The following is a 17,419-nucleotide window of genomic DNA, read 5'->3' as shown; positions in this document are numbered from 1 at the left end:
TAGGCGATACGCGGTCGTTTAGTTTTCCACAGGAAGCGATTAAACGCTCGCTGCATCCTCACCACATCCGCATGTTTCAGTAGCAGAGGTATCATTTGAAGTGGGTAAAGTAGTTTCGGGAAGCTCATCATCTTGATTAAGTGGGCTCTACCACATAGGGACAAGGGCAGATCCCGCCATTTTTCCAACTCCGTCTCTATTTTCAAGAAAAGAGGGGGATAATTCAGTGTGTACAGCGAGCTCGGGGTGCGACCAATCTTGATGCCAAGATAAGTCATATAATCTTTCCGAACCTCAACCCCATTCATCGTACGGGTCCCCAGTTGCGGTTTTTGCCCCAAAGACAATAGTTGACTTTTGTCTACATTGACCCTATAACCCGTTACTTCCCCATAAGCGCTTAATGTAGACTGTTTTATCTATGCTAGACTACTTACTCACCCAAATCATGGCCAAGTTCACATCACCGTTTCATTTTCCGTCCTTCTGATCCGTCAAAAGAACAGAAAACCAAAAAAAAAAGAAGAATCCTTTATTTTAAGCATCCGTTATGTTAAATTATGCAGATTTTGCATCTGTTTTAGCCATTTCTGTCTGAGATCCGTTACTTTAGACAGGAAAATAAATACTTTGTGTAGAACTTCTCAGACGGAAATTGCTAAAACAGATGCAAAATGTGCATAACTGATCGGAACGGATGTTTTGAATCCGTTTTTCTTTTTGTTGTTTTCTGTTCTTCTGACGGATCAGAACAACGGAAAATGAAACAATGATGTCAACCCGGCCTTACAAACTGAGTTTTAGTTCATTATGTTCCAATGCAGACGAAAAGCCAACATCTGGTTTTATTTATACATGTATCTCCATACAGGAAAGTTTATGTATGAGCTGCACACCAGACCTTCATGTACACTGCACATTTCTTATACACGTGTTATACACTGCTCGGGGTCTGCATTGGGATAATGCAGTAACTTTATGAGCAGAAGTTTGAAGCAGATCTGTTGCTTAAATAAGCGGCCCCAGCGATCAGACATTTATCACCTATCCTGTAGATAGGTGATAAATAGTTTTGTAGGATAACCCCTTATAATGACATATCAAATGTGGACCCAGGTTTGGCAGAGGTTAGCTTGTATCTTGGTATACTTTTGCCATTTTAGTAATTTTCGATTTGAATTCATATGTCACCCAAAATTTATTGAAAATCTATGCAGAAATAGTGTGATTTTTACACAATCTATTGACAGATGACAAAGAAATCCTTGAAGATTGCCTCCCTGCAGAAATTATTGGAAGACAAGACAGAGACTTACTCAGGTGCTATAGCTAGAAACGCCAAACTGGAGGAGGAACTGCGGGTAAGAAAAGCAGGGATGTAATGCAAGAAAATCCTTTCTCACTGCATGCCATGCAAGACCATTAAAGGGGTTGTTCAAGATCATTAGACAGTCTTGGACAGGAAAGGCATAAAGTGGTGATCCCATGATTAATGTAAAAAATTAAAATCATACAATACACAACAGTCTCTTTCTAACAAAGCTAGAACCAGCCCTGCACCTCACATGGGTCCAGAGATCTCCCCATTCATTGCTCTGCTAGACTTATATCAAGCTGACAGCTCAAGGGGAGTGTCCTATCTGTTGCATCTCAGGGGGCGTGTCCTTTCTGCAGCAGCTCCCTCCCTATCACAGCTCAGGAGGCAGTTGAAGGATGAAACTGAGCATGTGCGGCCATCTCAGTGAGCAGGTCAAAGAAATAATAAGAAAAAATATATAAAAATAGCAGGTGGCTCTATACAGATACATTTTATTAAATAACTAGTTTTTTTATTACATGTAATTACAGAAGTATTCAGATCCCGGTGCTGGTTTGAAAACTGTAGAATATTATTCGCGGGGCAACCCCTTTAAAATAAAAAATGATACTCACCCGCTTCTCCAGTAGGTTCTCTGCGGTGCTGGTCTGGTTCTTCTGACACATTTTGTTTACAAGCAGCAGTGGTGACGTGTTGGGATACAGCATGTGACCACTGCAGCCAGTTACTGTCCTCGGCGGTCTGGCACTGAGGATAGTGATTGGCTGCAGCAGTGACATTCTGTATACCTGCACTGTCACAATGACATCCTGGGATATGCCACGTGACCACTTCAGTTATAGGCTGTCCTCATTGGCAGACCTCTATGGTAGCAGCGATCCTACGTCCACATACAGAAGAGGTGATTGCTTCATGTAAATACAGCTCTCACTTCCTCTGACGAGCATGCAGTTGTCGGGAATGAATGGATCGTTCCAGATAATTGCCTCTTGTGTCAGCCCGTGTAAAGTTATATTTAGTTATTTTCCCATTTATGGCTGGCATTAGGGAAGAATTTTTGCATCATTATTAAATGAACTTTTAGTTATGTATAAAATATACACGGCAAATGTGTATCCTTGTCTGTTATCAGCTCATAATCATGGCATTAATCGATGATAACCCCCATATTTGGACAGCACAGTGGGTGATGATTTCTTTTCATACTTTGCAGGATTTCAAAGCTCAAATTCGTAACTTGGAGGAAAACATTTCTAAAGAACACCAAGAAGTTATCATGGCCTTTGAAAAATCAAAAACTGTGTACCTGGATCAACAGAATGAACTCCTGAAACAGATTGAAGATGTAAGATAAACTATTGCAGAGTTAAAGGGGTTGTCCAAGTTATATTTATTGATGACCTATACTATCCAATATCAGATCGGCGGGGGTCCGGCACCCCAGCCGATGAGCTGTTTGAAGAGGAGGCGCACGCCTTGCCAGCGCTGCCTCCCCTTTACTGTTTACCTTCTAGCCGTTGCATCTGCAGCAGTGAGCAGCTGTAATTACACCCAAGCCGTCCCATTCATTTCATAGTACGGATTGCTCCTATACAAGTGTATAGGAGCGATCCGTACCATTAAAATGAGTGGGACGGCTTGGGTGCAATTACAGCTGATGGGTTGGGGACCAGGTGTCCGACCCCCACCGATCTGATATTGATGACCTATCCTGAGGATAGGACATCAATAAATATAACTTGGACAACCCCTTTAAGGTTAAGCCGACACATTAGAACATAAATAATAATCGTCTTCATGGGTGCACATATTTCACATAAGACTACACATCTTCTTCCCAGCCCAATCAATCCTATAAACCCACATTTCTTTGTAATAAATACACCTCATTTTCATTGTAATTCATGGTAGGCCTTGCAACGTTTACACTGCAATACCCTGTAATGATTTTCCAACTAAGTCAGTTATGTTGTGTCGAGGTAAGATTGTTTTAGTAGTCAGGTGATAATCCTTTGGACCTCTGTCTACTTTCCAGCTTAAGGGTCCATTCACACATCCGTGTGTGTTTTGCGGATCTGCAAAACACGGACATTGGCAATGTGCGTTTCCGCATTTTGCGGACTGCACATCGCCGGCACTAATAGAATGTGCCTAATTGCGGACAAGAATAGGGCATGTTCTATTTTTTTTGGGAACGAAAATGCGGACCCAGAAGTGCGGGTCCGCATCTCCGGATCGGGCCGCAAATGAAGCCTAATACTGTTTTGTTCGTTTTTTTTAAAAGTATTTAAAGTGGTTGTCTCATGGAGACAGACCTCATCATATGCCCTACATCACAAAGGGGGATCACAAGCTGGAACCGCTTCTGAGAGCCATGAAGGAGAGCTGTTCTGGTAGACTTGAGCCATGCCTATTCAAGTCAATGGGTCCGCACCGCAGCATGGAGTTCACACGGCTTGTGCCCCTGTATTGCGGACGCACTGTTTGCTGTCCGCAAAACTGGCACAGCGTCCATGCATTCGTCTGAATGGGGCCTAAAGCAGTAACTTTGTGTAGCACATTCAGTCTTCTGTACACAGTTCATTGATTTGTTATTTCCACCCCTAAAGCTCAGTTGTCAGCTGGAAATGAAGAACCTGGAAGCAGCTGAACAAGAGTTTACCATCAATAATCTTCAAGAAGACGCAGCTTCAAAACAAATGCAGCTGGAGGCTCTGGATAACATGCTGGTAGAAGCAAAGAAGGTAAAGACGTACCATATTGTTTGGACTATAAGATGCACTGGACCAGAAGACACAGCTAGCATATAGAGAAGGGAGATAATAATAAGAAAATATTTTTCTTATTAGACCTCCAAGCTCCATCAGACCTCGGATCAGACCCCCAACTACATCAGACCTCAGATCAGATCTCTATATCAGACCCCTAATCCTCAGATCAGATTCCAATCAGACCCCCAAGCTCCATCAAACAAAAAAATAAATAAATGAACCTACCTCTTCTACTCCAGACCGAGCTGACACTTACCACTCCCTGCTCTTCTGCTGGCCTAGCACTGCACTGTGACCTGATGTCGCACAGCGTCGGGTTATAGTGTGCACCTATGTGCGCTACGTCTTGATGCTGTACGCAGTCAGGATACGTGCAGTGAGGCACCTGGAAGTAAACCAGGCAGTGGTGAGTACAGCGCTTCACTCGCCCCTCCCCGCAACTCCTGCATACTAATGAACATTTCCTTAATGGAAGCAGTCATTAGCATTCACGCTATAAGACGCACTGAAATTTTCCCCACGCCTTGGGGGGGATTTTATAGATCGAAAATTACTATATTTTTATTTCATATTATATATATTTATCTAGCATTTGACAGATCCCCAGCTCTAACAGTTGACTCAATGGACTGCAGCCTGTTATAAAAAAACACTGTATCTACTCAGGCCTGATGGACGTTCAACAGGGAAGCTTTTCTGCATTAGCTGAGAGCTTTGAATAACCGTTTTTGTCCTGTATTTTTAGGATCTGTGTGGCCACAAATTATAGAACGTATCTTATTCTGGTCCACAAAAATAGTAATTTTTATTGACGGGAGTCAGAGTGCACACGGAAAGTATCCCTATTTTGTGGATCCATGGTTTGCAGATTGAAATACGGAAACGGCTGTGTGCATGAAGCCTTATGTTCAAGAATTTCTGTTTGCTAACAAATTACAAGAGCGGTGTTTTAGGATATTGTGCATATTGCGCATTAGCTGTTCATTTAGGACGTCTACTGAGTGGTTCTACAAACTTACATTTTACTGAATATTTTTAAATGCACCTCCTATAGATGTATTTTATTTTTTAACTAACAATATATGTCCTATGCATAGGAACTGGAGCTTCACAGAAAAGGTGCAGCTGACAAAATGAAAATACTTGAGAACCAATTAGAGACTGAAGCAGTGACGGTGAGCTACGTGTGCAAATGTGACGTCCTCCAAGTATCATTTCTCGTATATGAAATCTGATGTATACATGTCAGTACGGCTTTTTTTTTTTTACAGGTGTTCAAACTATTCTTCGGCAGTGTGTTTTAAGCTATGCCCAGTAATAAGCTGGCACCAGTACCATTCCCTCAAGCTTATTCCAGTTTGTGTGTCATTTTGATTTACAGGTTAAACGGCTTGAATCGGCCTTAGCTGTTTGTAAAAAAGAATTGGGATTATATTTTCAGCAGCTGGAAGAGAACAGAGAACATTTTGAAAATCAGACCAAGAAGAAGTCGGAGGAGGTGAGTAAAATGATTGACTGCAAGTTCTGGATAATGACAATTAACATACATGTTTATACCATGAATAGGTGCCAGATCATCAAATGTTCTATACTCTATTTTTGGTACAAAATCCGGTAAGGCTTCAGCGTCATTTTACAGTTTACATTCAGTTATAATATACTGTAGATTAGATACAGTGGGGCAGGTTTACTGCTGCAAATATGCCAGAATCCTGGTACACATACCCTACACAACATTTTTTTAAGGGGTTGTGCACCTTTTGAGCCTTTCAGCCAGACCTCCCCAAGTCACTGGACCTGCAAACGTAAGCTTACTTACCTGCACCCTTCCTGTGGGTTCCAGCTCCTTCCGTCTTGTGCTGCCGCGCTCCAGTCACTGCCGGTAAACGTACTGCTTGACAGGGGTGGCCTCTGCAGCTAATAATTCGCCTCAGTGGTTATATGTCCCTCATGCATTATCCTGTGACTGGCTGCAGCAGCAACATGACACCCGTGGTTTACCAGCAGGGACTGGAGAAGCTGGAACCCAGCAGCTGGGAGCAGGTAAGTAGGCGTCCCTGCACAGGTCTGGCAACATGCGTTGGCTGGATTTTAGCGTGGATTTTAGCGTGGATTTCATCCATTGTATTGCCATTAGTGAAATCTGCCCCAAAAAATAAATAAAAAAATAAAAAAATGAAGAAATCGGCAACAGGTAGTTCATGCTGTAGATTAGAATACCTGCAGCTAGCCCTCAAAATTACAGATTTTTTTCTATCCTTTTTTTACTATGCTTTTTTGCAGATGATATGCGCAGAATCCACCGCAAATGTGCCACGTGTGAAAATTTGGCCTGTGCTGTTGTGAAATCTGTATCATTGTATGTTTTTACAGTTAATCACCCTACATTCCTTTTGCTATAAAGGTTCACTGTTTACAGAAGGAAATGAAGTTTAGAACACAAAACCTACAGGAAACCACTGAAGAGAATGTGCGTCTACAGCAGACCCTACACCAGCAGCAGCAGATGTTACAGCAGGCAACTACCCGGATTGGGGACCTGGAAGACACCCAAGCAGAGCTGGAGGAACAGGTTCAGCCCTCTTTATTCAACTATTGTGACTATCTCGTCTATGTCAACTAAAAGGAGCTGTCCAAGTTCATATCCTGTAGTTTATTTTTAAAATGATCCCAACCCAGTGAGACCTGTCGAGGGAAGCCTACTTTCTCACTCCCTGACGCTTGGTTCTGGCTTTGTGGGCCTAGTAATATGATTACAGCGCATTGGTCCCTGCATATAAACCACCAGCAATGACTGGCTGCAGTGGTGACGTGTCGCCAAGTGATGTGCCGCTTGAGAACATGTCACCGCTTCGACCAGTCATTTACTTCAGCAGCTGATGAGACTTTGTCCGTGTTTGGAAGTTTACATGCGGGGACCAAAACGCTGTAAGACAGCACTGGGCTAGGGCTGCAGCAAACTATTATTTTAGCAATCGAGTATTTTACCGATTATTTTTACGATTAATCGAGTACTCTAATAAGAAAAAATGAATTAATAGACTGTTTTCCTTTATAAAAACTAATCGGACCCCCTGCCATCAGTCCCCAACACGCTTCGTTTGCCCCTGTGCGATCAGCCCAAGTGCATCAGTTCCCCCCAGTTCCTTCAGCTCCACTCCCCCTTGTGCCATCGTCTCTGCTCCCCCTTGTGCCCTCCTCCAGACACCCCGAGTGCACAGCGTCATTGGTTGCTATGACGCTGTGCACTCCGGGCGACCAGCCATAGTCGCGCCCCCACCCCCTTGGTGTCACCAACTTGCGTTTCCAGCAGGGGCACCGCCGACACTCCATGGTTCCGCGCTGCTCTGGGCCTGACGTCACACAGCGCGTCAGGTCACGGTGTGCGTACATTAGGAGGTCTGCAGCGCGGGACCATGGACGTGCTGTGGAGTGTCCGGAGGCCCCCCGCTGGAAAGGTGAGTATTCCAAGTGCATTGCGGGCCTTTTGTCCTTGGTGAGATTATAAGCTGCTGCTAAAAGTATAGAGTAGATTTCTCTCCTTTCCCTGTTCAGGACACATGAATGCTTGTCAAAGCCAAGCGTGCACGTGTATGGATGGGTCAGGAGAGATCGCTTCTGGCCAGATGAGCTTATTCATCTGACATCTATCTAATGTGTATGGGGCAGCCTTATTCATTATCTCAAGAGCCTATTTCCGCAGGACGGAACAAAAGGAATTAGTTTTATATCTACCTACATTAGCCCCCCCCCCCCCCCCCCCAATAATCTATAGGGATCTGAGTGGAACCCCAATTTTAAGCCAGTTCCACTGCTTACCGCTACAGCATATTGATGCAGCAATAATGTTTCTTTACTTCAAAATGTCATCCAAAGCCTTGCCCAGGTTGTTGATAGGCACTGGCACCAAATACCACAGACAAAAATGTTGATTCGACGAACTTCACGAACTGCTAAGAAATAATTCACATGAGAATTTCTAACTCTCTAGCTGTCTAGTACTTAGCCTGTTAAAATTATTTGGGTACTATATAGACTGGATAAGTTCATTGTGTTCTATTACTATGTTTGACCATTAAAGCTTGCATTATACCACAGGTTTCCAAATTAGAATTTGAACTTGAGAAACAAAGGTCGTCTTCTCAAGTAGATGTGAAAGCGGCAGAGGAGGCACTTCAGGTTGCTAATGAGGAATTGGCTTGCAAAGCTCATCAAGTTCATGAGTTGGGCGACACAGTTAGGTAAGTGGAGCGTGCACACCATTTGTTGTATCTGTACAATCACATGTACAGGAAGCTATAATACATATGTCTGTGTATATACAGTAGATCTACAAACATTTGCATTATATTGACACAGCCAAGCACACAGTGCAATAAAAGGGAGCAAGCATTAGGGTAAATCATATAGAAATATGGAAATCACCGGCTCGACAGACATCTTGATGATAGGTAAATGATGAAAAACTTACACGTCTTGACATGCTGTCAGTGAGGTTGTTAATGGTTGTCTGAGGAATGTTCTGCCACGCTGAATGCACTTGGACATGCAAGTCTTCCAAACGTACATTTATTAAAAATGTCATCGTCATGTAGAACACATTTTGGAGGCAGTCCTCCTCATCTCGGAAGGGGACCAGACCTTCATTCCAACCTTCATTGCAGTCTTGCTGTGCACCATTATAGCCTTTGAGCACGGTGGTATGAGGTCAATGGAGCACCTGTATCTGGACATCTGCCTCATAGCCCGTTGTCGTGCAAACGCCTTCTGATGGGTTCTGTAGACACTGTTTGCAGCCCTAGTCTTAAAGGTGCAGTTCTTTTTTTACTGATCTATCCTCTGGATAGATCATCAGCATCTGATCGGCCGGGGTCCTGGATGATCAGCTGTTTGAGAAGGCAGGAGCACCGCAGCCTTCTCTCTGTTTCCCTCAGGCCCAGTGACGTCACGACTAGTATCACTAGCCTGGGGGCGGTCAAGCCCCGCTCACTTGAATGGAGCTTAGCGGCTGCCAGTCCAGTAATACTAGTTATGACGTCACTTGACCTGCGGTAAACAGCGAGACGGCTGCGGCGCTCCTGGAGTGCCGCTGCCTTCTCAAACAGCTGATCGGCAGGGGTCCCTGGTGTCGGAATTCCACCGATCAGATACTTTTGATTACAGTATTGTAAAAAATGTTTTAGCTTTAGTTATTTTAGTTGTATAACACCTCTTTTATTCTAGTCAGCTGAAGGATGAATTGGACCTTTGCAAAGAAAAGCTGAACCAAGCAGAAATAAAGCTGATGGCTGCCACTGTTGATAAGGAATCTAAGAGTGACAAATTGAGTCAACTGGAGTTGATGTTACAGCGGACACAAAGTGATCTGAGTGATAAGACCCAGCTTGGTAAGACCTGCACTTACGATCAGGCTTTACTGACTACTTTTCCAGTGCCGCCGTTCCTTTACCAGCCATTTTCAGTCCCACTGGACCAGAAGTGATGACGCCCGGTCCATGTTCACGTGACTACTGCAGCCAATCATTGGCTTCCAGAGTGACGTGTGCACGAATGGCTTGCGTCCCCAGGCTTGTACCTGCCACTTTTTTCTTAGGGTCCATTCACACGTCCGCAAAAGGGGTCCGCATCCTTTCTGCAATTTTGCGGAGCAGGTGCGGACCCATTCATTTTCAATGGGGCTGGAATGTGCTGTCCGCATCGGCACTTGCGGATTAAGGCTGCTTTCACACTAGCGTTCGCTGGTCCGCTCGTGAGCTCCGTTTGAAGGAGCTCACGAGCGGACCCGAACGCAGCCGTCCAGCCCTGATGCAGTCTGAATGGAGGCGGATCCGCTCAGACTGCATCAGTCTGGCGGCGTTCAGCCTCCGCTCCGCTCGCCTCCGCACGGACAGGCGGACAGCTGAACGCTGCTTGCAGCGTTCGGGTGTCCGCCTGGCCGTGCGGATCCGTCCAGACTTTCAATGTAAGTCAATGGGGACGGATCCGTTTGAAGATGCCACAATGTGGCTCAATCTTCAAGCGGATCCGTCCCCCATTGACTTTACATTGAAAGTCTGGACGGATCCGTACTAGGCTATTTTCACACTTAGCTGTTCTATGCTAAAAATAATGCAGACGGATCCGTTCTGAACGGAGCCTCCGTCTGCATTATTATGAGCGGATCCGTTCAGAACGGATCCGCCCGAACGCTAGTGTGAAAGTAGCCTAACAGTTCCGTTTTGCAAAAAAATAGAACATGTCCTATTGCGGACAAGAAAATGTATTTTCTATGAGAGTACCGGTAATGTGCGGTCCGCAAAATGCAGAACGCACATTGTCGGTGTCCGTGTTTTGCGGATGTGTGAATGGACCCTCTTAAGCGCATATTGACATAAGCTCTTAGAAATTTTGTCTGCTGCGTCCACTAAGGAGCCATTCTGTATAATACTGTAGCTGTATACAGCTCCATCTGACCCAAATAGTGGATTGGTGATCTTCATGAAAGAAACTGAGCACTGTCTCTATCAAACACATTTCTCCTGCTGGTTACTGTAGGTACTCACGAAGGCTTCTAAAATATTCTGATTGTTTCTAATGTAGAGGAGAATGTGTTTATGCACTTCATTTAATATCAGGGCTAGTACAATGCTTACTGTACATTATGTCTTTTTCTTCAGTGGCTTTACTACAAGAGAGAGTAGCCGTTGCTGAAAATGATCTGATTAAAAAAGGAGAGATGACAATGGACTTGCAGAAGAGTACGAAGCTTGTTGAGGAGCTACAAGAAGCGCTCACAAAGACTCACCTGTCAGTGGAAGAGAAAGACGTGATAATACAAACCCTTAGAGAAGAATTAAGGTGAATTTCTAACCATCTTAACTGCTTGTACAAAGACTTGACGTGTAAATATATAAATGTGATCCGTCCAAGGACTAGCCACATGTTATCTCCCACAGTAAATAGAGATACAAGCTCACTGCTCCTCATCTTATTCTCAGCTGTGCTCGCCTAGCTGCCTCAGTGCATCTGTACCTGGATCACCTCGTTCTCAGGAATGGGTGGTCGCAGCACATAGACTCCCACCAAGCGGGAACTGAGTGATTTGCTGTACAGAACTGTCTGTCTCTTGTTGTGCCAAGTTTGTAAGTTACTCACCTATCCACAGGATAGGGAATAACTAACTGATCACTGGGGGTCTGACCACTGTGACTGCCACGATCCCAAGAATGAGGGTTCCGTTTCCCTAAGTCTGATGGGGCGGCAGGTTAAGCATGCTCACTCCTGCTCCATTCCTTTTCCGTAGTACTGCTGGAGATATAGGAGTATACTGGAGCAGCAGGGCACATGTTTGACCTTCTTTTCCATCAGATTTGAGGAATGGCACTCCCATTCTCCAGATCAGTGGTGGTCCCAGCAGTTGGACCCCTAGAGATCAGAGATATCCCCTATCTCAGGGGTGGCTAAGCTCCTGCACTCCAGCTGTGGTGAAACTACAACTCCCAGCATGCTCCATGCATTTCTATGGAGTTCTGAGAACAGCCAGGCAAGTGTACATCTTGGGAGTCGTAGTTTTAAAACAGCTGGAATGCCTGAGGTTAGCCATCATAGCCCTATCCTGTGGACAGGGGATAATGTGCAAACTTGACCCCTTAAAGGGGTAGCCTCATCTTGGACATTGGGGGCATATCGCTAGGATACCTCTGGGACCCGCACCTATCCTTAGAACGGAGCCGGCAAAGTGACGGAGTGCCCACTGCTCATGCCCAGCCGCCCTCCATTCATTTCTATGGGAGTGCCGAAAATAGCCAAGCAGCTTTTTTTTAACTATTATTTTTTATTTTTAGGACATGCAAGACTGAACTGGAAGAGAGAGATCATGAGCTGCTTGACTTGGACCAAGCCCTAAAAGACCGCAACTGGGAGCTAAAACAAAGAGCAGCACAAGTTAGTATTAAAAATTACCTCTACATTGTCGTTATCACGTCCAGTAAACATATATATAAAGTAATGGTGCCGTGACGAATGAGAATATTGAAATATAACGTATAGGATGTATTATCAGTGGCAGCAATTAATTAAACGTGTGTGACGATCAATTCCTAAAGGACGGTAATGTCTACTAAATCGCATAAGGAACCAGACACGTATAATGGACAGAAGACATTTTTCCTTTCAACACTACTTTCCGTAAACTAGTTTGAGTGCAAGAAAATCCTATTGTTGTGTCCCGCTTTTAATTACAGGCAGAATAATATAAATTGTCACTTGCTTTTGCAGCTCACTCATTTAGACATGAGTATTCGGGAACATAAAGAGGAGCTGCAACAGAAAATTTCTCAGCTTGAGCGCTCCCTGGAGAAATCTGAATTGGAAACGAAAGACTATATTAAACAGGTGAGCGGTCCTTGTTTTTAAGCAGTATGTCGCATCCCCTTGGGAAAAAATATATAAGATGTTTAAGGGTAAGCCCTGGAACGCTGAGGATTTTAATAAACACAAATTATGCTATAAACATTCAGATTTCACCCGGTGCGGGGCACAGGGCGAAATCTTTAGCGAATTTGAATGCAACTCATGCAGAGTTTGTTGCAAAGTACATCCCTTGTGAACATAACTTTAACGTATAATGACTGTCACCTCGTCATCCTCAGCTAAACCGGGTTTCAGGTTTGAATTCTTGGCAGAACAGCAGGATAGACAATTGATGCCTAATTGGTGCAGTCTGACCAGTGTTACCCCCATCAATCGCTGTAGAGAAGGGCCCATGCTCCTGTGAGCTCAGCAAGGAGCTTCTGATGGATGCTGCTTGGTTAGCACGTCATAATTAACTTAACAAAATATGGGGGTCATTTACGAACAGATATACGCCACTTCTGTGGCGTATATCTGGCGCAGATTCCGTCACATGCCATGTTGCGGCAGAAGCTGTGCCAAGTGTAAAAAAAACGGAGTGGCGGAAAATGTTGTAAATGTAAGACAGCAAGAAAGCTGTCTTACATTTAGAATACGCTGAAGTTATGTAGAGGCCGGCACCCCACCAGAGGCTTATTAAGACCGACGTCTAAAACGCAAGTCTTAATAAATGTATAAAAAATATAAGGGTAAAACAAGAGAAAACAAAGTATAATAATTTGACTGTACTGAACAATGTATGACGGACTGATTCCAGCTCTACGACAGACGTATTCCTCAACATAGACTTCTGACGTTTGCCACTGTATAACCACGAGATAGTGTTTTTTTTGCTTTTGTTTTGTGGTGGACACTGTCTTCTGTGCTTTTCTGTACTGTAAACAATATATATATATTACACACACATACCACCCAAGAGACCAAATTTGACTCTTATTATCCTTCGCTTGGGGCATATGGATAGGTTCAGCAGTAATGTCTCTGCTGTGACTTTTCACACACACCGAGCATAGCATAAACACGAGATGTGAACTGAGCCCAATAATAAAATTTCAAAGCAATCATTTGTAGCTAGGTTTTTTTAGGCTACTTTCACATTAGCGTTTTCAATTCCGCTATTGAGATCCATTATAGGATCTCAATAGCGGGGGGGGGAGCACATCAGTTTTGTCCCCATTCATTGTCAATTCGGACAAAACTGAACTGGACAAAACGGAGTGCTCCAAAATGCATTCCATTTGGTTGCATTCCCATCACGGACAGAATAACTGTGCAAGCAGCGTTTTTCCTGTCTGCGATGTAGTGCAGAGCAAGACGGATCCGTCCTGGCACACAATGTGAGTCAATGGGGACAGATCCGTTTTCTATGACGCAATGGAAAACAAATTTGTCCCCCATTGACTTTCAATGGTGTTCATGACGGGTCCGTCATGGCTATAGAAGACATAATACAACCGGATCCATTCATGACGGATGCATGCGGTTGTATTATGGTAACAGAAGCGTTTTGCAGATCCATGACTGATACGCAAAAACCGCTAATTTGAAAGTAGCCTTACACTGTCTTTTTTTGTGATGTTTGACAGATTTCCAATCTTGATGAAACTCTGGAAAAGGCAAAGGGTCAGCTCCGTGAAAAAGATTTTGAGTTGCTACAGAAAGACCAACATATAACGCAGCTACAAAATGAAGCTGAGAAAAAGCAGAAAACAATAATGGAGATGGAGCAGGTTAGTGAGAACACATCACTAAAGTAAATACAGAATCAGCGATCTCACAATTGCAATACTAAAGGGGTGTCCAGCCAACAACCTCGGTAGCCCTAACCTGTGCCCTATTAAAAAAGAAGCACTCTCCTCTTTGCGGATCTGCCACCTCTGATATCCTCCCCGCTCCCAGACGCTTCTAGTCTCCGCAGGACCAGGAAATGGCTTGATATCATCATAACCAATCACGGGCCTCAGCGGCCATATCTGCTTAAACAGCATGTTCCATTCACACACATGACCACTGAGGCCACAGATTGTCCTGCTATGACTAGAAGCGGCCTGAAACTGGGCAGTGGCGTGGGACCGCAGTCAGATTTTCTTTGTGCTTTTGGTGTTTTCTAGTGGTGTTATAACGGCCGTGTAGATCTTTCAAGATGTGGAGGTTCTATCTATGCGTAATTTTGGGACGAAAACTTAGCACCAGCTCCACCCACTATAAGGCTACATTCACACAAACGTGTTTTGTTTCCATGTCTGTTCCGTTTTTTTTTTTCTTTGCGGATTGGATGAGAACCCATTCATTTCAATGGCCCCTATAATATTGCCCCCAGACCCAACATCCCCCCCACCCCTCCCACCCACTATAGTGACAGCAAATTAAAAATAAAGTAAAATACTCCCCTCACCACAGACAGTCCCGGAAACACTTGCTGTGCAACAGGACCTAACGATCTCAGCCTAGTAATGTGACGTCATGATGCTGGGAGAGCAGGTCCTGCTACCTACGGTGCAGAACAAGTGTTTCTGGGACGGTCTATGGCGAGGTCAGGATCTTATTTTTTTACTCCCTGCCTTCCACCCACCTTAATGGGCATTAAAAATTGGCCCATTTATTTCAGTGGGGACCTTAAGGCCATTAAAATGGCAACACTAGGGCATGTTAGGCTATTTACTGGTCATTGAAAAAAACAGCCATGTGAGTATCTCCACAGACTGCAACAGTTATGGCCGTGTGAGGGACAAAGTCTTTGCTTAGGCACTCATGAGTTCCATTATTCTGTACAGTCATAGGAGCAGATCAATGGAAGTTCTGGATCTGGCTCATAAGTAAGGCTACTTTCACACTCTCATTTGGTGCGGATCCATCATGGATATGCACAGACTGATCCGTTCAGATAATACAACCGTCTGCATCCGTTCAGAACGGATTCGTTTGTATTATCTTTAACAGAGCCAAGACGGATCCGTCTTGAACACCATTGAAAGTCAATGGAGGACGGATCCGTTTTCTATTGTCGGTGAAAACGGATCCGTCCCCATTGACTTACATTGTGTGCCAGGACGGATCAGTTTGGTTCAGTTTCGTCAGACGGACAACAAAACGCTGCAGGCAGCGTTTTGGTGTCCGCCTCCAAAGCGGAATGGAGACGGATCGGAGGCAAACTGATGCATTCGGAGCGGATCGTTTTCCATTCAGAATGCATTAGGACAAAACTGATCCGTTTTGGACCGCCGGTGAGAGCCCTGAACGGATCTCACAAACGGAAAGCCAAAACGCCAGTGTGAAAGTAGCCAAACGAACAGTGCCCTATTGACGGTCATGGGGTATGTCTGGTTTCCGTTAGAGCAGGAATGCTCAACCTGCGGCCCTCCAGCTGTTGTAAAACTACAACTCCCACAATGCCCTTCTGTAGGATGATAGCTGTAGGCTGTCAGGGAATGATGGGAGTTGTAGTTTTGCAACAGCTGGAGGGCCGCAGGTTGAGCATGCCTGCGTTAGAGAGTCCACCATTTCACCAGATAAATAGTCCCATGTGATACTTTTGATGGAATCTCAATGGAGGCCAGAAAACAAAGCCTCCAGTGCAGATGTCAACTCAGCCTTAAAGGGGTTATCCAAGTTATATTTATTGATGACCTATCCTCAGGATAGGTCATCAATATCAGATTGGCGGGGGTCCGACACCCGGCACCCCCTCCGATCAGCTGTTTGAAGAGGAGACTGGCACGGTGTCAGCGCTGCCTTCTCTTCACTGTTTACCTTCTAGCCGTTGCATCTGCAGTGGTGAGCAGGTGTAATTACACCCAAGCCGTCCCATTCATTTCAATAGGAAGGCTTGGGTGTAATTACACCTGCTCACCACTGCAGATGCAACGGCTAGAAGGTAAACAGTGAAGAAGAGGCAGCGCTGACACCGTGCCAGTCTCCTCTTCAAACAGCTGATCGGAGGGGGTGCCGGGTGTCGGACCCCCGCCAATCTGATATTGATGACCTATCCTGAGGATAGGTCATCAATAAATATAACTTGGATAACCCCTTTAACTGCAAATTGTTGGGTGGGGGTCAAATATGAAGGGTACAATGGAGTGTTTGGAGATATCTGTATGTATGACCACAGTATATGATTACCACTATGTTGGAAATATCATTTTATAGGCTTTTTACTTAAGATTTAGTCCTCCATTAATATATAATCTTCACAAGTATTAAAGGTGTTGGGTGGAATCTTCTTTACTGTTTTAGATTATGGGAGAGCAGCAGAAGAACATCTCTGAGCAGCATCAAGAGGGCAATGATCTCAGCCAGCAAGTGAGGCTGGCACGGGAACGCATGCAGTTCACTCAGTTAGAGCTCATGGAAACCCGACAGCAGCTGGCTGAATCTCAGAAAGAATCAGACAGGCTTACACGTAAGCTGGAGGCAATGGATCTTCAGTCCAGAGAAGAGGTAAAAGGCCGTCCCGGGAGAGGGGATTCCTAAACTGCTTTTGATTGTTGATTACTACTTTTCTCACGTATGAACAGCAGGCCACAGAGGATTTGTAAGCATTTGGATTCTCCTAATTTTGTCCTGCTTTATTGAATAGCAGCCCATTACATTAGGGTTTTGACCCCGATCACAAAGTTTTCTAAATAAATACAACAAAACTGAATGCATTTACCCCCTCTGCTATGGCTCGTACTAGACGTTTTCTCACTTTTTGGATTAATTGATTATTTGTTCAGAATCCCTAAATCAGTTGTTAAAAAGTAAAGAAAAGGCCCGGATGTAAATCTGTCCCTAAAACTGGCTGCAAGGAGGACTGTGTATACATGCAGGTTAGAGGAGAAAGAAGAGAAACTTTTCCCGAAATGAAATTATCGCCCTGATATGTTGAGATGATAATAGACAGGTGTGGTAACAAGGGAAGTGCTAACCTCAAGACTTTGAGGTCACAGAGAACTTTTTT

At 44.4% G+C, this 17,419-nt stretch overlaps 1 protein-coding gene across 5 annotated transcripts in view; it reads left to right on the top strand.

The window, feature by feature from the left end:
* The window catches only part of CCDC18 (coiled-coil domain containing 18), a 49,931-nt gene that overhangs the window by 28,026 nt on the left and 4,486 nt on the right, over positions 1-17,419 (top strand). For all 5 annotated transcript variants that reach the window (XM_044300844.1, XM_044300841.1, XM_044300840.1 and 2 more), the window contains 13 exons: positions 1,251-1,361; positions 2,532-2,663; positions 3,928-4,062; positions 5,187-5,264; positions 5,471-5,587; positions 6,494-6,661; positions 8,188-8,330; positions 9,313-9,476; positions 10,746-10,926; positions 11,913-12,012; positions 12,346-12,462; positions 14,067-14,210; positions 16,714-16,917. In XM_044300844.1, the coding sequence (XP_044156779.1) occupies positions 1,251-1,361; positions 2,532-2,663; positions 3,928-4,062; positions 5,187-5,264; positions 5,471-5,587; positions 6,494-6,661; positions 8,188-8,330; positions 9,313-9,476; positions 10,746-10,926; positions 11,913-12,012; positions 12,346-12,462; positions 14,067-14,210; positions 16,714-16,917 (1,794 nt within the window). The remainder of the gene's footprint in view (positions 1-1,250; positions 1,362-2,531; positions 2,664-3,927; positions 4,063-5,186; positions 5,265-5,470; positions 5,588-6,493; positions 6,662-8,187; positions 8,331-9,312; positions 9,477-10,745; positions 10,927-11,912; positions 12,013-12,345; positions 12,463-14,066; positions 14,211-16,713; positions 16,918-17,419) is intronic.

The sequence above is a fragment of the Bufo gargarizans genome, chromosome 7 (assembly GCF_014858855.1).
Source record: "Bufo gargarizans isolate SCDJY-AF-19 chromosome 7, ASM1485885v1, whole genome shotgun sequence".
In the NCBI taxonomy this organism is placed as follows: Eukaryota; Metazoa; Chordata; class Amphibia; order Anura; family Bufonidae; genus Bufo; species Bufo gargarizans.
Note: the sequence above shows the minus strand (reverse complement) of the source record. Positions and strands in the feature narration are given on the sequence as shown.